General features: G+C 41.4%; 2 protein-coding genes across 2 annotated transcripts; one reads left to right on the forward strand and one right to left on the reverse strand.

The window, feature by feature from the left end:
- Nucleotides 1-1,541: 1,541 nt before the first annotated feature.
- Nucleotides 1,542-3,378, reverse strand: LOC120786560 (receptor-transporting protein 3-like). Its single transcript, XM_040122045.1, has 3 exons — nucleotides 3,130-3,378; nucleotides 2,491-2,662; nucleotides 1,542-1,952 (listed from the first exon to the last, which is right to left on the reverse strand). Exons 1-3 carry the CDS (start codon nucleotides 3,143-3,145, stop codon nucleotides 1,607-1,609), a joined length of 534 nt encoding a protein of 177 aa, XP_039977979.1. The 5' UTR covers nucleotides 3,146-3,378; the 3' UTR covers nucleotides 1,542-1,606.
- A 6,853-nt stretch (nucleotides 3,379-10,231) lies between these two features.
- On the forward strand, nucleotides 10,232-22,611 carry fam83hb (family with sequence similarity 83 member Hb). Its single transcript, XM_040121811.1, has 8 exons — nucleotides 10,232-10,553; nucleotides 15,559-15,753; nucleotides 15,863-16,195; nucleotides 17,264-17,428; nucleotides 17,575-17,699; nucleotides 17,791-18,348; nucleotides 18,492-20,880; nucleotides 21,396-22,611. Exons 2-8 carry the CDS (start codon nucleotides 15,631-15,633, stop codon nucleotides 21,414-21,416), a joined length of 3,714 nt encoding a protein of 1,237 aa, XP_039977745.1. The 5' UTR covers nucleotides 10,232-10,553; nucleotides 15,559-15,630; the 3' UTR covers nucleotides 21,417-22,611.
- Nucleotides 22,612-22,757: the final 146 nt, after the last annotated feature.

Genomic DNA, 22,757 nt, shown 5'->3' on the forward strand with positions numbered 1-22,757 from the left:
ATGTTGTTGTTGCTGCCAAAGAGGAAAGGCCACTGCGCACGCTCCGCACCAAGTGTCACACGGAGTGCTCTCACCCGATTGGTCGGTTGTTTGGGTTCACTGGTTGCTTTTGGCCTGTAGAACCCTTCAGTGTCGATATTAAATCCATTACATATAATTTATGAAATAAATAAGCGTTTGGAATTTGGAAATAATTTGGAAAATATATAATAATATAAATCAAATAATCATTAGTGAAAAAACTGCGGAAAAAAAAATCAGAATTCAATTCAACTCATTGTTTTGAATGTTATTTCAGCTTTCTTATTTTAAGAATAATTTTGTTGGATATAACATTATTTCATAGAAGACATTTCAAAATGCACTTTAAAAAAAACTCTGTTGCTACTTTATAATGGCATTTTAACGGTACATTTTACTTCATAATGTCACTGTCAATGTTATTTGTTAATGACGGATTCAACCTCCTAACAAGCAGGAGGTAATGATCAACATCATAAATATTGAGTTTTAAGAGTTGGCACAAACTGAAACACAATGTCTATGATACCGTCAGATAGTGTGGATTAGGGTCATTTTAACAACCTTAAAGCTTATGTTTAAACAAGAGTGGAAAACTGTATGGTAATCAGTTCATTTGTCAGTTTCTTCAATTTCACTGCTTATAGTTGAGGCTGGTATGGTCCTCCACAGTGGTGGAAGACTATTCAGATCCTGTAATTGGGTAAAAAAGGCAATACTGCAATGTGAGAACACTCCATTACAAACAAAAGTCCTGCATTCGTATTTTTAAATTGATGCTCCAACTCTTTGGGTTGTGACCTTTGACCACTGTATTATATCACAGGACTATTTATACTTATGTGTTAATATATAACCAGCATTGATTGTTGTAGCTGGCCAAGGTGGAGACCATTTTATTTGAGTGGATTAATCTATAACTCTCTTGTATTTAATCAGATTATCATCTGTTCTGCTTGTCAAATCTTTATCTGCAAAGTAACTGGTAACTACAGCTATCAAATAAATGCAGTTGAGTAAAAAGTAAAACATTTGCCTGTGAACTGTTGAGGAGTAGAAGTATAAAGTAGTATAAAATAGAATTAATAAGTTATGAGTACAGTAGTTGAGAAAAAGTAATTAAATTCCACCACTTGTTCACCATATTCATGCACAAAACCTTGAAATAATCATTACCCCAAAAACAAAACATGGTTGAGACTTTACACTTTATTAATAGTCACAAAATACAAAAAAAACCCATAGTGATATATTTTCTGTAACAATCTTATTATTGGTCCTGATGGTGTATCAGTGTCATGACACACCATTAACCTACATAATGACATAATTAGACAAGTTTAAAATACAAGCAATAAAGGACATGTTCATCTCAGCCAACCAGCACACAACCTGTCAGTCAGTCTATACAGCCATCACACACACCAAGCCATTCTCTCTCGCTCTCTCTCTCACACACACACACACACACACACACACTCACACACACACACACACACACACTCACACACTCACACACACACACACACACACACACACACACACACACACACACACACACACACACACACACACACACACACTTCTAGTCATCATCCTGACAGCAAATGCCCATAATGCAGGCCTCACACAGGCTCTTCTCATGGGGTTTGGTCCACACTTTGGTAGAGCAGGCTGATGAGCCACCATCATCGTCATCGTCCTCTTCCCCGTAGCAGTTCTTCCGGATTTTGGCTAGCAGCCTTTGCAAGGCATGTTCCACCTCTTTCTTGGAAAACCCAGGCAGGTCAAACTCATCGTCTCGGCAACGGCGGCAGGTCTGACCAAAGGGCCGCATGATCACTGTCCCCCGGCCACCCCGCAGCCGGTAACGGAACAACACTACCACCCGTGCTGATGGCCAGGTCTTGGAGCAGGATGTGCACTGGAAACTGGGGGGAAATGAGAAGACAGTTCATGAGAGGCAAATGCACAGAGGCCTTCTCAGGTCTACAGCTGTCCCCGCAACCTATGAATGTTTTTGAAATGAAGTTTCTGAATTTTTAAACTACCATTTCAGTTGAAAACAGTCAATCCTCCCATAACTTTGTTGCTTCAATTATATCCTGTGCTCTTCTGAGTCACAGTAAAGCAGGATAACTTGCCCGGTTGCCCTCTTTAACCAGGGTGCAGTTTACACACAGAGTTGCATTGTTTCATTACTGCTCATAACCTGCTGCCTATCACACACTCATTTCATCATATGACCTGGCACGAAATCACAAAAAATAGTAGATGGGGACTGATGAATCATAACAACACAATCTGTGTATTTAGCCACTATTCTTACTGCTGTTAGAAAAACAGAAAACCTGTTTGTGCCTTTTTTACAGCATGACAATTTTATTTAAAAAAAAACTGAATAACTAGTACTGTATATAGTTTAATGTCATATATCCTGATACTTTTAAAAAATAGAGAGATACATACTTTCCATAGGCACAGTGGCAGTAGACCTTCCAGCCTTTCTTCCTCTCCTCCTTGGTGACTGTGTCTGTCTGACTGTAGTTAAAGTTGAGAGTCCACTGGTCTCCATAGTCTAGCTCATTGTCCTCATACAGCAACTCATCAAAGGTTTCCAGCCATAAGGAAGGAGCCCAGTCTGAACAAGCGTGAAACAAACAAACATAGATGTAAATATGCAAGTCAAGCTGGTAGCTTGGTAATAAATAAAGTATGCGTCTCTGTGTGACTGAACACTGAACAAAAATAACAGACGCTGCTCTTCCAGGTGTTAATGACCAAACTCTCTGCATGTAGAAGGAAATGAAAGGAAGCTCAAAAATAATATAAAATGTGTTTTTGACAGGTCTGCCTTTTGGAAATTATTGCCACACCCTTCTTCCATCTCTTTGAATCACAAATTCAAAATGAACGTAACATGAAAATCAAAAAAAGAAAGAAAGAAAGACAGAAAGAAAGAAAAACAGCTGTAGCCGATTATAAATGCTAGAAACTTTGCAGCTGTGGCGTCAAAATGGCCAAAACAAATGTTGTATTGCGCCAAACTAAAAAGCACATTAACGCACAACGAGAGAGAGAAAAAAAAAAACAAGTATCATGCGTTACCTGTAGATCTGCTCATGATGCTCGAAGTCCAGATACTTGAAGGGTTTCAGGTGGACCAGCCGAAACGCGGGGAAGCAGGATGTTTTGACTTCTGACTGCTGCTCTGCAGGCAGCCCCTCTATTTATCAAATGCCAACGGCAGATACTCTGGAAACGAAACCTACCATCCCAGTTTCGCTTTCCATCCTGTCACCGCACTGTGCGTTGCAACATCGCGAGTCGCGGTAGCCTGCAAGTGAGTTTGCCGCGCACGTAAGGCCACAGACATCGACTGTGTTTGTGCGTTGCGCGTGGTCGGCTGCGCCGGGTCGAGCAGGCACTGCGTCATGTATGGAACCTCTCGACACACAAAGTCAGACAAGTCAAACATATGACTGGATACAGCAATAAATAAAACGGTAAGAATAGATATGAATCTCTCTCCTTTTTCCTTTGACCTCCGATCAATTGGTTAAAGAAAGAGAAAACGCTCTTCTTTTCCTCTTTACTTCCAGGTTGAAAAATAAAGTATTTTACTCTTCTATTTGTTTCCACCCAGCTCGTCTTATTTTTCAGCTCCTTTGTTTACATATGTTTAGGCCTTAACAGACATTAAAATCCTTGACCCAGTTCATATTTACTCACTTTCACCACATTTCCAGTTTTCCTCACGCCCGTGTGATAATGAGATGGGCTTTTAACCCATCTGCATGTCTATGCCCTGTGGTACAATGTGAATGACACATTGTAAAATGTACAGGATCGCTGAAAATGAAACGGAAACTGCTGCAGTTTTTCGTTTCATTTACAGCTACACAATTTGCAAGAGTGATTCAAGTGAGGAAAAAATTTCGGGCAAGAACACACTCCAGTCCAGTCCAGTCCAGTTCAGTTCAGTAGGGGGCAGTATAAGCCAGCTGCTCGTTCTCACACAGACCAAACGCTGAAGGGAACGTACAGCTTTTGCAGTGGAGCTAAACACAGGGGGTGGCATCGATTGGTTCACGGTGGAAACATGTATTTTAAGGGAAACTTGGGATTTCCAAGAAGCCACTGCCAATTTTTCTTTTCTAAGTAGGCCAACTGGATCAGGTTTCCATTAAAATGACTAAATAGGCTTTTAATATCCCAGCACTGGAAACTAGAGAACTACTGCCAACTGTTGAGGTCATGCTGATGACCTGATGAGTTTCATCAGAATGACACATCTTGCTGAACGACATTGGTTTTGCCAATTAAGTTCACAACTGCACAGTTGTTGCAGGAGCTTTCACTTATAAAAAGTACATACATTCCCCATAGGTGAAGTAATGCCAGAGCCCAGTCGCACACAAATAAAAAATGTCCTCTTTAATTGATCTCTTTAGACCACATGACCAATGTTGTCATGTCAGAAAAAAGCTATGAGTAAAATGTGGGTTAAAATAGTGTCATGATGATAAACCACCTGTGGCTCTCAACTCTACAACAAAACTGAACATTGTGAATTCCATGAAGGTAGGATTTTTTTGGCAGCTATGTTGGATTATACTGCATTCATTTTAGCTAGGTGTGCTGGCAACTGGGTGTTTACAAACAGGGCTCATTTTGAAGGAATAAGATGTATCCTGCCCACAATTTTTAAACACACTCTTCTTGACCAGGTAGTAGTTAGCCTGTCCTGTGTAGTGACTGATATCCATCTGTGCACTACCGCACTTTCATGCCTCTATCAGTCTTGTCTGCCCGTTCATCTACAGTTCTTTCTTTCAGCCCGCATTTGACGTTCATGGAAAAATTGAATCCCAAGAGTTCTTGGTGCAAACACGTATCTGTATCACTTTTCTAATTCATGCTTTCTTCTCTGTTTCTGTACCTTTAAAGTGCTTTTCACACCTAAATCTGTTTTAACACATCATTAATTACCTAAGAAGCATACACGGTTTCAACCTCAACCGCATTATTAATAATAATTGAACTTCCCGCAAGAGCCAGGGGTGCTCGCTGAGGGTCCTCGAACACAGCTGTCCTGTCTTCTGAAGTTTAAATTAAAGCTCCAGTCCAAAGGTAAAGACCAATGCCTTTACAAGGGCCCCTGTAATGTGTGACAACCTGTCATTCTGAAATGAGGATTTCTTACAAAGATATTTTCAAAAGAATCATTTGTTTTAAATGGAAAGTTTTGTTAAAGTCTGCACATTTGTTTATGTGCTCTTGAAATATTTGTTGTTTGCTGTTTCAAGCTTCAGTGATTATTCGTTGTTGGTAGTAACAGTAGTAACAATAATGGTTTCAAGCTCGTTTAGTACTCAGACCCGTGTTTACTCAGACTTGTACCTTGTCTGTAAAATTACACAGTGATTCCTGAATAATCATTGCCGTCATTTCATGAACGGTAATAATAGCTTTTATGGTGACAGCACCTGTCACAGGTATGCAGCGATGCTGTAAATGAAAAACCCTGCACCCGCTGTGGGGAATTTCCTTCTACCTGAGCTGTTTACAGTTGATAATAATGCTCCACCCAATAATAAAAACTGAATGTAATTCTTCTCAGAGTGCCCTGACAAGGTGTGCCGCTCTGGTCAAAGCAGAAAGACACACACACACACACACACAGACACACAAACACGCAAACACAGACACACAAACACACACACACACACACACACACACACACACACACACACACACACACACACACACACAGACATTTGATAACACACACGTGCAGGTTTGTCAGGCTCATAGGACTAAATCTCATTTAGAAGTACATGATAGTTGTTATTTAAGTGTTATCTCTTGTAACAACATACCAGCAATTATGTAATCAGGTCTATCTCTATCTTTCCATACACAAACACACACACACACACACACACACACACACACACACACACACACACACACACACACACACACACACACACACACACACACACACACACACACACACATTTTCCTACAACACTATTGTTTTACTCTTTAAGGATTACGTTTTACTCTCTTGCTTGTTTACAGCTCGTGAGGATAATTATTTTGTAGTATCTTGTTCAACGGAAAAAAGGACCTGCCTACAATACAGACTGAAGAAACTTAAGGGGAAATGAAATATAATTATATGGTGGGTGGTAATGAGAATGTAGTGTCGCCTCATTGGCATGAGACTCTGTGTACACACATACAGAGTAACACATACATAGCCATCCAACTACTGTATAGTGTCAAACTAGACATGTGTGTGCACCTTTCCTCCCGGCACAGTGGTGTAAAGATGACCTCAAAGCCCCGGGCTCCAGAGAGTCACCTTATACTCAGGTGTGACATTACAGCGTGAGAAAAGCATGCTGGGAAAGCTCACAGGGCCACAGAGATGCAGGGTCCAGACAGAGATAGATAGAAAGAGAGAGACAAGAAAAGAGCAGACTAACCTCTTTGTATTTACCTTTCTTCAGCATTGATGCAAATTTCTATTGATCCAAGGAAACAGTGATTAAATCTGCCCAGGAGCAAAAGCTATGGACATGCAACAAGTAAACTTAAGTGGAGGAAACACTCCAGGAAATAGTGTTAAAATACAAATAAAAAGTGCCTTCAGCATGGTCTGAAATATAACTTAAAAACAACTGGCCTGCAACCTGCCAACGGGTGGTGCTTCCTGATCCACTTAGCCATTCTCCATTTTTTATATATATTTTTTTACAGAATCACCCTGCTTTAACTAATTTGTGTAAACTAATGTAATGTAATCCCACCTTCATGAGAGTAATAATGTTCAGTTTGTGGTGAAACTGTTTTAGTGAAGTTTCGCCTTTGCAAACTTTTTTCTAAAGTCCATCTAATATTATGTTCTATTATCACAGGTTTCAGTACCATATAAATTCAGTTGTGTCTTTTCTACCCATTTATAATTTTAATGATGTAACGTTTCCAGTTGAGGAATAGTTTGCCATTAAGGGAAACAAACAGTTGTTTTCTCGCCAAGAGTTAGATGTGAAGATTGATACCACTCTCTTATCTGTACTGTAAATTTGAAGGTACAGCCAGCAGCCATTTAGCTTAGCATAGCACAAAGACTGGAAACAGGGGGAAGCAGCCAGCCTATCTCAGTTCAAACTAACAAAATCCACCTAACAGCACCTCTACAACTCATTAATTAACTCAGCATATCTTTTTTAATTTAATCTATGCAAAAACTGAAGTGTAAAACCACTTTTTTTTTACAGATGGCTACGTGCTGGACTATTTTTTACTGTGACTTCCAAATGTTTGCGCCTGTTTCCTGGCCCTCGGTTTTTGTGTACAAATTAAACAAACAAGATATACCTGTTGATTAGGTTTTGTTACCTTCACACAGAGCCAAGCTAGCAGTTTTGACATTTCCAGTCTTCCCAAAATGTCAAACTCTTTCTTTAATACAGATTAATACATTGCGGAACCAGATTCATTATATGACTCGCTACAGTGCTTCCATACAGTGCATGAGGGGTCACTGAATGGTGTGAGGAGAATGAAAATTACATGTTATGGCCTTTGCAGTCTTCAGAACTCAACCCCATAGAACACTTATGGGAGAATCTGGACCACAGTGTTAGATAGCGCTCTACACCACCATCATCAAAACCAAATTAAGAAATATATTTTAGGAAAATGGTGTTCATTCCTCCAGTAGAGTTACAGAGACTTGGAGAATCTGACATGGAGCATTGAGGCTCTTCTGGAGGCCAAACACTTTGATGCACTTCATGTTTTATACATATCTCTGACGTTTGTGCTCTAAATGTATATATCCGCATGGCCAACATTAAACTCTAACAGCCGTGTCAATAATGCTTATTTGAATTAAAATAGACCGAGATAAGACAGACTCCTCAGCAAGGTATGCTGAAGTGCAGGCCAGCATTTAGCTGCTGCCTGGAGTCTGCCTGGACCTGTATACCTGTTCAGTGGCTGCTAGGTGCCTCAGAAAAGGGAGGAGGATGGAGGGAGAAGGGCTGAGCCAGAAAGACAGAGAGAGAGGGAGAGAGGGAGAGAGAGAGAGAGAGAGAGAGTGAGAGAGGGAGAGAGAGGGGGGGTAGGATGCCTTGAGCACATTCCTCGGAGCGGCCGCACCCAGTGTTTCAGCGTCTTTATACCTGCTGGTGTTTGTTATCAGAGCTTGCTCGTGTTAGCAGACTTTCTCTGTTGGCGCTCATACTTCTTTCATTGGATATCTTTTCACACACAAAATATTGTTGGGTTTTTTTGTTGTTGTTGCACTGCCATAGTCTACTAGTGACACTCACGCAGCTGTAATGCAAACACTCAACCGTCATTTCATATCTCCGCCACACTGAGAGTTGCACATTTGCATGAGTAGAACAAGAGTAAACAGGGACAGAGAGACCTTTGAAATATGGCTCCTAAAGTGTGTGTGAGTGTCTAACAGCCTAGTATGAAATGGGTGCTCAGGCAGACATTCAAACAGGAGGCACACCCTTAGGAGCAGGACTGAACACATAGTCACACTCATGAGTGTGTGTTGTCTATCAAAGGGTCATCAAACAAAGTGGGTTCTGTCTGATAAACATGTTTTAGGACAAAGGACGGCTCAAAAAAAGTGCTCACACACTGTTTTATACTTGTGTCTGTATTACACCTTACGTTCATGTCATGATTGCTGGCACATTTGTGTGCAAGTGAGTGACACACAGAGAAGGGAGACTGAAAACGAAAAAGAGAAGTAGTTAAAAGTAAATAAAGAAAGACAACAAGAAAGTGAAATAGATAAAGGGTTGACTGAAGCTGTTTTCTTCATATTACACAATGAATAAGTGTTGGAATTAACTCAGTCAAGCAGAAATTGAATTAACATATTAAAAAAATCATTCATCTTTAGGCCAAAGGTGTGAGAACAATGTGTTAAATCCAGTATAACCAAATAATGGTTTATGTACATGCATGGGGACATCCAAGATAAACAGTGATGCTGGATCTACTTAACCTGCACTGTGACTGCATGGCCATTAGCAACCGGGCTTCCCAAATCCAGCCCATATTCAGGGAGGAGGAACCGAGCGATGCACCCTGCAGCTGGGAGGTTGGCTTCACAAAGCATTCATATACAGCACAAAAGAGAACTGTTGGATCCTGCTGATTCAGCACGAGTGTTTTGCCATGGAGAAAAACACTGGGTGACTCAATGTTTCAGAAGGGAACATGATCTCCAAGGAAACCATTTTTGCTTTAAAGAGAGCATATGCAACTTTTGCTGAACAGGAGCCACTGTAGGCACAAATGGCATTCATGGGAAATGGTAAAATATGGGAAAAACCTTACAAAGTAAATTAGTAAGTACAAGAAGTCATAAAATAAGCAAACTGACTCAGTAATGTCAATTACACGGCAATATCTTTCTAAAGTTAGCTAAAATTAGCTTATATTAACTACAATAAGGTAGCAGTCATACCAGACCAATTACAACTGTAGCAGCAAAAGTTCAAATTGTACTGAATTGAGAAATAGTGTGTTTTATTGACTGTGAAGATTATGTTATTTCTTCTTCCATAAATTACGTAGTGCAGCTTAAAACTGGTGCTACACACAGCTAATCTTCCAGGGAGTCAAGACTCAAGAGGACTTTCTTGTCAACCAATCGATTATAGCCTACAGTCACACGGTAGGGATGACATTTTGTTTCTCAGGGGACAACGGCGCTCCAAAAAAGTCCAACCACGACAGTCAACATAACCGGCAAAAAGATTACGTACGTTGCCAAGACAAAACAAAGCAAGTGCAAAACAGTGCATAGACAAGACACAAAAGTGCAAAAACAAAACAGAATAGTGTAAAGAGTCAGTGCAAGTAGGGCGAAATAACCTCTGATTTTTTTGAACAAGGCTGGCTGTTCGCCCAAACAGACAAATCCAAGAGAAAGACTTTTGGTTAAAAGAATGGTGAAACTTCCCCCTCTCTGTCGCAAAGATTAGATAAAATGCCAATGAACTGGCCATGACATAAAGGCCAGCACATTTGAAATATGCCATTGGGAGTGAACTTCCAATGGTCTTGTGTTCCCAGTGATCAACGGGTTTGGGAGGAGTCTCGCCGGTGGGAAAGCCCTGCCCAACAGGAGTCGGCCCGCTTCTTCCTCGTTCCCCCTCGTTACTCCGAGCAATATCCGAGCTTGGCGGCGGCTCCCGAGGTTCACGCACCGCCGAGCGAAGCGCTCAGCCCGGACCTGCAGTAGGAGTTGTCTTCGCCGGCTGCCAGTGGAGGCTGCAACCCCGGGGGTTTTGGGTGGAGTCCTTGTCCGATCTGGGGAATGTGACGCGCGGACGGAAAGAGACGTACACCGGGGATTTCAACCGAGAAAGCGATACCCGTCGGTTTAAAAAAACAAAACAAACAAAAAGAAAAAAATCAAAAAAGAAAAAGAAAGAAAAAAAAAAGAGAAGAGGTTACAAGTTCTGCAGCAAAGTTTGGAGGTATGAAGTGGAAATAAAGACGGACTAAGGAAATGCAACTTGGGACAATGAAATGTTCAGAGATTGTATTACATTCTGTTCTTTGCTATTGAATCCTATCCTTCTTTATTCTGTTCCATTTGATTCTATCCAGCCTATCCTGTCCCGTCCTGGTTTATTCTAACAACGTTCCTCACTATGTCCCATTCTCTTCTACTGCATTGTGTCCTGTTTAATCATCTTCTAACCGTATTCTAATGATGTCTGTTCTACTCCACTTATTACTCCATTGATGTGAGTGGGATAAAAAAGTGAAATGCAAGTTACTTTCCTCATCAGCTGCTTCAAGTGTAAAGAGGATTAAGTCACCCAGGTAGCTGCTGTGCATTGCAAAACCTGAACAGCATTGTTATTACAGTCTAAGCACACAGAGGGCTCCGCATTGGTTGGCTCCGACAAACTGTGCTGCTCTCTTTCCATTTCTTTGAAGACATTCAAGAGAAGGAAAAGAAAAAAGCAACTTGGAGAGAAAACATGGTTTCAGACTGTGTAGAGCTTTGTCTGTAACGCACTGTAGGGAGCTATGGGTACTAAATAATGCTTGAAAAGGCAGGGACACTTTTACAAGCATGTGCATTGGCTTGGTTGTGCAATGCTATGTATGTCATTGTTGTTAGGCAAACTTCAGATCCCTCTAATTTAAGATAATACACATTCCTTGCCTTCTAATCATAGACCTTTGTCTGCTGAGCAAGGAAGACACCTATCGCATGTCCTTTCCGATAGACATTGGTCTCCTATAGGCTCTGATAATATCTTTATCGCAGACACACAGATCAATTTTGTTGGCAGCTTTGACCCAAACAATCAACAAAATGATTTAAACTTCACATTCACAGGCTCTGCCTCGTTTCGTTCAGTGAGTCACTGCGCAGGAATAGAAAAACATGTGGTTATAATTTGAGGGAAAGTTTGTAGTGCCAGCTTTTCTTGTGCGTGTGCTTCTTATTATAGATGTCATCCCACCACACTAGCCATAGTGCCATAGTCTGCATCCCATTCATAAGTTTGATTGCATTGGATTTATTACAGGGTGTCAGCATGTGTTTGTAAAGGTGTTTTAATTCCTGTATGAGCAATATTGTGCTTTTGTGTGTGTGTGTGTGTGTGTGTGTGTGTGTGTGTGTGTGAGTGTGTGTGTGTTTGTACAGAAACATTTTTATGCTTTTATTATCGGGTTTTCCATTCAAGATGACCGCAGACATTAAGGCATTCCGAAAAAATGGTGAGTAAGTCGGTGGACCTGTTTTTCTAGCAGTGCTGCTGTGTAAAACAGAGAGGATACATGCTGGTCTGTGTTCTCACATGCAGTATACTTTCACCTGACCTTGAGCTGTCTTTTGTGCGGCATTCAATGGTTGCGCTGAGGTGTGATGATATACAGGGAGACAAGTTGTGCTCTGTTTGCTCTTATCCATGTTTGTGTGTGTAGATCTGACCAAAGTGGCACTGAAAGGTCCTGACAGGAGCATCAGGAGATTACTGGCTCCTCCCTCCAAACCTGTTTTCTGGTCTTATTTTCTCAATCCATTCACACAGAATTGTCACACAAAGTGGGTCGACTGAAGAGGTATGCCGGATCAATCATAGTGTTTGTTTGATGAGGCATGTTCGGAGGCATGTATTTGTGTGTGTGAGACAGAGAGAAAACAGAAAGACAGTGGAGATATTTTTTTTGGAGTTTGTGCTTGATAGTTTGTGTCTCCGTAGACTTAATTCTTGTTACTCACATGTTGAGACATAAAAGTCTTCACTCCCTCAGCTCTTCTCTCACCTATTTTCTCCCTCCTCTCATGTCAGTGTTCATGCAGGAATGCTGAGAATGAGTCATTTACACACTTAGTGAGCAAACATTGGGCACATCTGAATATTGGGTTTATCAGCCTGGAGTAGCTGCGGTTGGTTGCTGCCTGCCTGTCCTGTGGTGGTTTAGTGTTTCAAAATGGCTTTGTTTATGGTGCATTTGGAGCAGGCTCTACCTTGTGTGGGTAACAGAAAGTTTTATAACTAAGGGGGGAACAGAGAGACTGAAACACCTCCATCATCGCGTGTCACTTTCTATAGTTTGATGCTTCCTGCAGTTTCTATAACAACAAAGCAGCAGTATTTGTTTGAATATCCTACCAGTAAGCCTGGTGAGGTGGCTGTCATTGTGCTATTCCTTTGTACCTTGGTTCTGCACAGACCCAGAGGTCAGGAGGGTGACTAAGACACCCTTGGGCTCTGTTTAGTACTGCCTGTGGTCTTGGGTCAGCCACTTAGCTCATACTCACCTGAGGGTTGATTTGCACTGTTCCCAGTCTTCTCCTAAGGTTTTTTTTTGTAATTGAATGACAGTAACAGCACCACTAACTACTTCATAATTTGAAAGGCACTCGCAGTGCTTTTTGGCTGCGGTTGAGGTTTATGCATTATGACCAGCACAGGCAGGCATACATCTCTCGGTTTATGACTGTTATCACGAGTCCTCAGGTGTGCACTTCACTGCTGCCTCAGCAAAATTCACTTGTATTCAAAATCAAGCCCCAGGCTGCTAGTTTACTTTAAAGTAAAGTACTAAACAAAACTGGTCAAAGCACTCGTGATTCTTCCACATTAGAAACTTGGCGTGAGTTAAATTATTCCATGCAACCGGCATGTGTGCCAGCAAACCTCCCTGCCTTCCACAGAACTGTGGAAGGCGAACAGCATACCACAAAGGCCCAATTCCTATGGCTAGAAGTAAGTAAGGAAACAGGATGTCAGCCATTTTGCCAGCGGATGAATCACCACCGAGCAGCGTGGTGGAAGATATCCTCAGGCTGGACCAGGCTACTCAGTGACTCACCCGGCCTCTTACTAAACCCGGTTCTCCCATTTAGTGCGGGTTAGGACCTGGGCCCTTTGTTATCAACAACGATCACAAAAGTGTACATGGAAGTTTACAGAAAACACAGCACACACACTTTTGAAGTAGGTACACCTTACAAAACACTTACCCTCCCCAATCAGACCCCAGTTACGCACACACACCCTGATCATGTACTCAGACTGTCAGTCGACCACAGTTCCTAAGACTGTGCATTTCCATGGTGATGTATCCACAGTCAAAAACACATCCTGTTTTGACTAAATGTTGTAATGTACAGAGGAAACCAAAGTATATTCCCCAAGATTTACCAAGTGCTTAACCAGCTTACTTTGAATACGTCCAGTTTAGTTGTTAACCCAGATCTTGTTAACTCAGGACCACATTAAATATCAATGTGTGGGTGTCCTGGTTGACTCAGTTGATGGTGCATAACACATAACTGTGATGTGGGTTGTCACATATTTAAATCTTTCTTTCTTCCTTTATCTAGTGCCAAACAAAATATTAGAAGTGGCAGTGATGATGTACTTTCTCTTTTGGAAACAACTCAGTAATTTTAAAAAATGCTAAATAATGATGGTCAAACATACACTTAACACAGTGGCTTGAACCAGCTGTCGCTATTAGAGCTGAAACGACGTTGGTTAAGGGATTTTCAACAAAACAAAAAACAAAAAAACTTTAGTAAGGGCTTTAGAAAACTGTGACGGACAATTTTTTGACATGATTGATTAATCATGAATATAATGTGTAGCATAAGTAAAAAAAATTAATGGCAGCCATAATTATTACAATGCCCCTTCTTGTTGTGTTTTGTTATCATAAATCTTCTGCTTGTGCAGGATAGTTGTCTTTGCCTTCCACCTGCCATCCTTCTTTCAGTCGTGTTTTCTGACTCTTGCTTTGTGCCACTTTTTTGGTTAAGAGTAGACACTGTTGATGAAGTATCTTGAGTTAATTCACTCTTACATGAAATAATATATACAGCATTGGAGAAGTCGGCCCTCAGCCCTGTAGGTCTGTTGAGCTGCTAAGTGAATCCTAAACGTCTCCACTCTCCCTTTCTCTTTCACGTAACAAAATTTCCTTCACTACCTAAAATGAAGTCAGTTCAAGTCATGACAAAACTAATAGCATGCTCACCATGCTCTCCCAAATCAATTTGCTTGCCATGACTGACGCAGATTTTTTAGGATGAGGTCTGAGTAGAAACTTGGGGCATGACAAATCAGCACGTGTTTACTGTGCAGAGATATGAAAGAACCTGTCTATACACCTCTCCCTTAAACATCCCTTTTCTCTGACTTGACTTTCTTCTTTCTCTTCCTCCCATTGTGTGTTCCGTATCCTGTTGTTTTTCTTCATTCTTACCTTTATGTAGTTTTCTCACGAGCCAGATTGAATTTCAGTTAATCGCTGGTGCACTCACAAGCAGGATATTTAATTGCTGAATAAAGCTCTGTTACATCAAACAGGCAATTAAGTGGTTTTGTGAAAAATAAATGAGAACTAAGTCAAGTTAACTTTTAATCATATTCTAACTTTAGAAAATAGTCTAGAGTAAACTAAGTGAGACAGAAAATAGGGTGAGACGCCACAGATGATGCATTGTAAAATCAGTAATGAAAAAAGGTCAGATATTTTGTCTTATTAAGTTGGAAATGATCTATTTGTATTGCTCTGACGGAAAACATTTCTGTTGAGATCTGTCACCACTGTTAACATCCGCTGGAGTATAAACCTGTGGTACTGTCTGCCGGTAGAAGTCTAATACGAAAGGTGTGCTCATTAAACTGACTGTATGGGTTCTGTCCCGACACAAAGCCGTCTTCCTCTCACCGTCCCGAGGAATATTTAGTTGAAATATAGGTATTGTATATCATGGATGGAGGCGTAGTGTTATCCACAGTAAGTGCAACTATGAAAGCAATGTGTATTAAACACATGAAAACATTGTTATTTTGTGTACTTGGAAGATATTCTTTTAACTCTGACATTCCGAGAATAATATAGTAAGTGATTTCTCTAAAACATTAAAACAGGCCGTACAGATGTCCAGAAGGGTTCATTTCTCTGTGTATTGACTTTTTCCTTCTTCCTGACTTTTCTGCACAGGTTCAAATTTCTCCTCCCTCACCTCTCCTTACCCCTGAATCCTGACCTTTGACCCCACTGCCCTCTCCAACTATGGCGCACCGATCTCAGAGTTCATCGATTGGTGATAACCCCCTTGACCCAAACTACCTGCCCCCACACTACCGTGAGGAGTACCGTCTAGCTATTGATGCTCTGATAGAAAACGACATACAGGTATCACTGCAGTTTTCTACTTGGGTGTTTTTGTGGCGTAAAATACTTTTAAAAGACGTATACATGCGTTTTATGATGTAATGAATTTGGATGTCTCCTGTCACACTAGGGCTACTATGAGTTCCTCCAGACCACAGATGTGGTTAGTTTCCTGGCACAGCCAGAAATTGAACTTATCAAGTCCACAATCCATGCGCCCAGTCATACCTCCAGCATGCCAGAGTTGACATACCATGAGGGAGGTCATGAGGCTGATGGCTCCTCTGACACCTACTGGCCGGTGCAGTCTGACGTTGCTGCCCCGGGGCTGGACCTGGGATGGCCGCTGCTACAGCACAGCTTTATTGGGCCCACAGAGGTCACCACTCTGGTCAACCCCTCCGACCCAGACATGCCGAGCATCAAGGAGCAGGCCAGGAGACTCATTAAGAATGCACGTCAAGTGAGTAAAAGGGAGGGATAGGAAACAGATGTTTTAAACTTGGGTTAAACATATCCAGTTTACTTATGAGTATCCTCTTTCTCTGTCTTAACAGTATGTACTGTACAAATCAAGTGTTATCTCTTCAAAAATAGAAAAAAAAAGAGTTGAGATAAAAGGCTGCCACTGACTAGTGCATGTGTGGGTTATGCTTTCTCATTGTTAGTTTAATCTAACCTCCCTGCCGCTGCCAGCCACTCCCTTTCAAATGAATTTCAAACTGGCAGGCCTTTGGCCAAAAGGAAAAATGAAATTAACACACAGTGCAGATGCCAAATGTCAAGAGCAGTCAAACCTGTTGGTGTGCTGGGTTATGTCACTGCCTGTCCTCCGTTTCTGTCTGTGTGTTTGAAGAGCATATCTGACTTTTACTTGTGACAACATTTACGAGTGTGTCTCTTTCATGCATAAAGTTAAGCATTTCAACATGCACACGGAGGACAGACACGTTTTAAGAGACAGGAGTTATTAATCTTACTATACCATGTTTGTTTATGTAAATTCAGTAGATTCACTCACATCGTATTGCTGATACACTGGGTGTAGTTAAATGCATGTTTTATCTCAGTTATTTAGTTGAGAGGTGTTATTTATTAATTATAAAAGCTGAAATATGCTTGCTTTTTAAATGCAGTTCATCAAGGGATAAAGACTTAAGCTTCACTGCAGTGTGGAGTAGTGTAAATAATGTCATTGAATAAATTGTTAAAATAATCCTACTTAATTTTCACTTTACGGCGAAACCTTTATGCAGTCCCATCTGAAGTGTCTTATTGTACTTATTGTATTATGTACAGTCCTTTTCAAGAGCATAACGTTCTATCTTCTTCCGCTGATAAAAACAATGAACAGTAGCCACTGCCAAATTTCCTTCAAATTATGTAAATATTAAGGTGTTGCAATATTAAAATCAACTATTCAGTTAACCAACAGACACTAGGCTACAAAATAATTTTAAAGCCAGACTATTAAAGACAATATTATACTGAACAACATTGACTAGTTTTCTTGTTTGCTCTTCTGCTCTAGGTTATTGCTGTGGTGATGGACATGTTCACAGATGTTGACATTTTTGCTGACCTCTTGGATGCAGCAGCACGCCACGTTCCTGTTTACATTCTACTAGATGAGCAGGAGGCCCATCACTTTGTGTCTATGGTCATCAATTGCAAAGTCAACTTAGACTTAATTCCTGTGAGTTTGCTTTTTCATTAAATTTCCTCAAAAGATTGGGCTAATACTTGGCTATCCTGTGGCCTTTATTGTTATTTTTATTTACTTATAACACATAATTTTCACTAAGACTTGAATGTGTCCATAACATGATCTTGATTTTACAGATGATGCGCGTCAGGACTGTGGCAGGAATAACCTATTACTCCCGGACGGGGAAATCGTTCAAGGGACAGGTGAAAGATCGTTTCCTACTTGCTGACTGCAGGGCTGTACTCAGTGGTAACTATAGGTCAGTCATTTAACTGTGTTAATTATGAGTTTATTTTATTGCCCTGACTTCCGTTCTATTCATTCTGCAAATGCAACTTATTTTCTTATAGTTTCATGTGGTCCTATGAGAAGATCCATCGCTGCATCGCTCACCTCTTCCTAGGGGAGCTGGTTACCACGTTTGATGAAGAGTTTCGCATTCTCTTTGCTCAGTCAGAGCCTCTAAGTATTGACCCATCAGATGGAGCACTTGCTTTTTCTGACACCAGCAGCACCAGCAGTTACTTAAGCATGCAGTTTGGTTTGAAGAGGACCCAGTCTTTGCGTAACCCCATAGGTTACCGCAGGCAGTCTGAGTTTTCCTCTGCCTTCCCCTACGGAGACTCTGATCGTAACCTTGCACTTCCTTTCCGGAGGAACGACCCATTTCGTCACACCATTGAACCTGGGGCAGGAATAACAATTGGGAAGTATTCCCAGCAACAGTTTCGTCTGCAGCAGGCCGTCCTGGAGCCGGGAAGATCCATAGTGTCCAGGCAGATGGAGATCAGTGCCAGTGCCTTCAAGAGGCACAGCTATGCAGAGGGAACCCAGGAAAACTACACATCTTCAAGGCAATACATGAAGCACAGAGTCATGAATAATCTGGAAGAGACAGACTTCCACAGGTAATTAACCCTTTAATATTTAAACTGTTTGGAATCTGAATTATTCAAAGTCATCACATGTATCACCATCTTATGTGAGCACAAGTCTTTACACATAACTATGAATTTATAATCTAATAAGAACCACTGTATATTCTTTACAGGGAGCAAACGCAGAGTAGCCAGTACTACAGTGAAGGACCTGGCCCGGGTTCTGGCCATGGACACTACAATAGACTTCGAAGTAATCCTCAACACCTCTCCTTTGACCAGTTTTCAGGCTCAAGTTTTCGCTCAGATCTGGAGCCTCCTCCTGGAAACTATGGCCGAGACTACTTTTCATCTGAGGACTTGATAGGACCTGAGGGGCACCAGGCACCTCCATTAGCTGGGAGATATGAAGGTGGTTCCTGCCATAAGAGGCCAACCATAGGTCAGGCATATGCCTGCCAGACCTCACCCACACAGCCCCACCCTCCAGATAAGAAACAGTTTCTCAAACAGTTCGATCAAGAGAATGATCAAGATGCAAGTGTTAGGCAAGGGCTGAGGAGTTGGAGAATCCACTCCTATCTTAGCACATATGAGGACAGTGGAGAAGAAGGTCTGACTCAGCCTATGGGGCCTGATGCATTTGAAGAGCCTCCACCATCTCAGCAGCCTACTGCTGCTGAAACGTCAGCTTTTCACTTTGGAATAAAGGAGCCACCTAATGTTCCCCCAAAGCCCAGACCAGATATCCTGAGACCACGCTTTGGAAAGCCCAGATTACCTGAGAGATGCAATAAAGACTCTGCCCCAACAACAACCAAGGATCTGCTTTCCTCAGCAAGTGATTTGAAGCCATCTGTACTAGATAAAAAAGACAGGGAGGTGATGAAGGAAAGGGAGAGAGAGCCAGAGAGGGGTGCAGCAAAGGATGTGGGCATGGATGTGGAGGTAAAAGAGGCTCCAGATCTCTTCCTGTCCAAACATGAATCATTCCGCTCACGTATTAACCCGCTCCTTCAACGTAGCTCTCGTCTCCGTTCCTCGCTTATATTCTCATCTTCCAAGACAGAGATACACAGTGGTAGCCTGGGATTAAAACCAGCAACAGAGGAAGATGAGGAGTTAGACACAGTGCGCAGTTCCTCGATTGTTGCCCGGATCCTAGAAAAGAGGAGGTCATTGTCTCGTGAGCCATTTGAGTGGAGAAAGAAGGCTGAGGAAAAAGATGAGGAGAAAGAGAAGGAAAAGGAGAAAGAGAAAGAAGAAAAAGAGATGGAGAAAGAGCATCAGCCACAGGAAAAGGAGATACGATTTAAAGATGAGATTAAAGCAAAAGAGGAACCTCAGAAAACTTATGTGGAGTCAAAGACAACAACTGTTGAAAATTCTGAAGTCACAACATCATCATCTCTGAACATGAATGACCCAGCCAGTCGACTGCAGTATTTCAAAGACCAGGCTGCTAGGAAAAAAGCCTCAAGAAATGAGACAGAGTCATCACTAAAAGCCCAAGAACCTGCTGAAAAAAAGCCAAACACTTCTGATAAACCTTCTCTCAACACTACAATGACTCCAAAGATCCCAACTGTCTCTGTTGGTTCAGTCGAACCTGAACCAAAGAAGCCAGACATCTCCACAAAACTGGCAGAGCTCACTCGCAGACCCTCAGTTAGTTCCTCAAAACCACCCATAATCTATACCAAGCCTTCTGCAAACTACCTGAAGCCTTCAGAGGCATCTCAACCTCATAAAGAGGAGAATGCCTCAGAGGGTCAAAAGAAGGATCTGTTCAAGTCTCTAAAGCCTCTTCCTTCACCTAAGCTCTTCAAGAGGGATCAGCTGAAGCTCAGAGGATTGAATCCTCGTCGTATCTCCTGTGGTGAGGAGATTCTGACCACAGATGCTACAGATGCAGAGAAGAGTGAACTGAAAAAGAGCCGCTCTCAAAGTTCTTCAACTCTGCCACATGATGACTCTAAAGAAGGACTCCAGAAAATTATGGGATCTAATACATCCATCAACACACTTGGTGAAGGAAAGGGTGAGGGTAAGACACTCGACTTCTTAAAGAAGCAGACTCAGAGGATAAAGGGATTCCTTGGAACCAAGGATAAAGAAAAGAAATCTTCAGGAGATGATAGGGGCATTAGCATGGTAAAAGAGATCACTGAAGATTCAAGCAAAAAGCAGAGTTCATCAGCTATCGTTACAGGATCTACCACTACCGACCAAACTACAGCCAATCACAAGACATCAAGTGGGACATCAGGCCCGTCTCGATACCAGGCCTCGGGCAGCTCTGTTTTGTTCAGTAGCAACCTACGAGATGACACCAAAGTCATTCTGGAGCAGATCTCGGCCAACAGCCAGAAAAACCGACTAGAGCGAGAGGAAACAGGAGGAGACAGAGATAGTGACTCCGGGGAAATGGGCCTGGAGAGCCAGAACTCCATAAAACGGAATCGATTTCTGCGACCACAAGGCAACATCCAGGAGCGGGAAGGATTACTGAAGAGGATAGAGAGCCTGAGGAAGGAGAAGAAGGTCTACAGTCGCTTTGAGGTAGGTTGCTATCACAGCAAGGGTGATGTTTGCAGCGTAGAAAGATAGCATAGAAAGAAATAGAACAAATGCATTGTTAAGAGTTATGAAAAGTAGTACATGTATTAGTCAGATCACGGGTTTAGATTAAGACATATAACAAAAAAGCCAGATGTTCAAAATACAAAGACCAAATACTGTTTTGTCTAAATTAACAAGTGTCTGCTTTTAAGCTGTGAAAATAAATGTTGGTGGAGCAGCTATTGTTCATTGCTTTATATATACATGAGAAGTATACAACTACAGTATATAATTGTTGAAATTTTTATATCATTATAAATAGAACTTAATTTGGTTTTACCTTTGCTTGTATATTGGTTAAAGTGTCACTAAGATAAGCAAAATAATGTACTTAGGACTGTTCCCTGAAGCCTAAGAATAATGTCAGTACAAAGGAGGAGGGAAAGGACAGACTAAAATGGGTGGGAGTTCATACTTTGTTGCATTGACTGCTATTCCTTTTGTTCTCTTAACAGATGGGGAATAGCCTGGGATAACGAAAGGTGGAAAAGCGACCTTTTAAATGGAAACTATTTATGCGAGATGATCAAAAAGACCCTTTGTCCATTGGTGCCAGCGAAGCTAGTCAAGTACCTCTGTGGTTCACCACTGCAGCCTTTCCTGGATTTTCACACTAAGTAATAAAACTTGAACATATTATAGATATAAATGCTGGAAACAAACTTAAGTCATTGAGTTTGGAAAGTGCCCATTTGCCAAGACCTGGTACTACTTTTACCTTACATGGTGAGAGAAAGTGAGTGACTCTACTTACACGTATACTGGCTGCATGGGCTGATGTTTCACCAACCAGAAAAAGGTAGGGCAGGTTACCCATAACTGAGCTTGTATCAACGTGACTGAGGGAGTTAGAGGATAAGACAAAGCTATTACATATTTCACCTGGGGGAAAAAATAGATACATGGCAGTAAATGGCTGCAGATGTATAGTACCAGTGTTGTGTGTTTCTGCAAGTGAGGGTGTAACTGTGACTTGTTTGAAACTGAATTGGAGAAGGTGTCCTTGTGGATTCACCATGTGCCAATGGCCCACCGGGGGCATTACCAAAGCTACAGGGACTATCATTACCCCAGCCCAGAAAGCAAAGATGAGGATATGAAGATAAATAGAATGAGGATTGGCTGAAAATTTAAGGGAAATTCTTTGAAATTACAGGGAGAGTAAGACAAAATCAGAATCAGAAAATTAGATAACGTGTTTTCTAATGTGTAATTCTGTTGCTGAGGGAGCAGCAGTAGAGTTTTGATCGCCTCTAGTGAACTTTGCCTTGTCAAGAAAGCATTACGTACCTTTCTATTAAGGCGTGGGACCATTTCTCAGGGTTGAAAATGTCAAGTAACCATTCAGAGCAGAGGCCTAAAAGCTTGCATTGTCAGAGGATTGGAGTTAAGAAATGTGTATGTACTAGTCTTTGTCTTACACAATGTAAATAAAGATGTGCCCCCGTTTGTCATTCCTTTTTGGATTTTTGAATTAGTCATTATCTCTTAAGGAAAGGAAGAGTAAAAAGATAGGTACATTTTGCGTACGGGAGCAGGGCCATGCCTCCTTACATAAGGTATTTCCCTTCTGAGAACTACGCCCTGCACAGGACTTCTAACTCCTTTGTTGTTCTGTTAACACCATTAAACCAAATAATTAGTTATGAGGGTACAGTTGACAGGCTGCTTGACAGCTCGACTGAGTATCAAACCATTCAATTTTTAATGTGTTTTCGTACAGTACATTGAAAGATTGAAGGATTTATTGTTTTATGAACACTTCAGGGGTAACTCTTTTATATGCAGGATTATATTGTACATATTCATATAAAGAA

This window comes from Xiphias gladius, chromosome 24 (assembly GCF_016859285.1).
Source record: "Xiphias gladius isolate SHS-SW01 ecotype Sanya breed wild chromosome 24, ASM1685928v1, whole genome shotgun sequence".
Lineage (NCBI taxonomy): Eukaryota > Metazoa > Chordata > Actinopteri > Istiophoriformes > Xiphiidae > Xiphias > Xiphias gladius.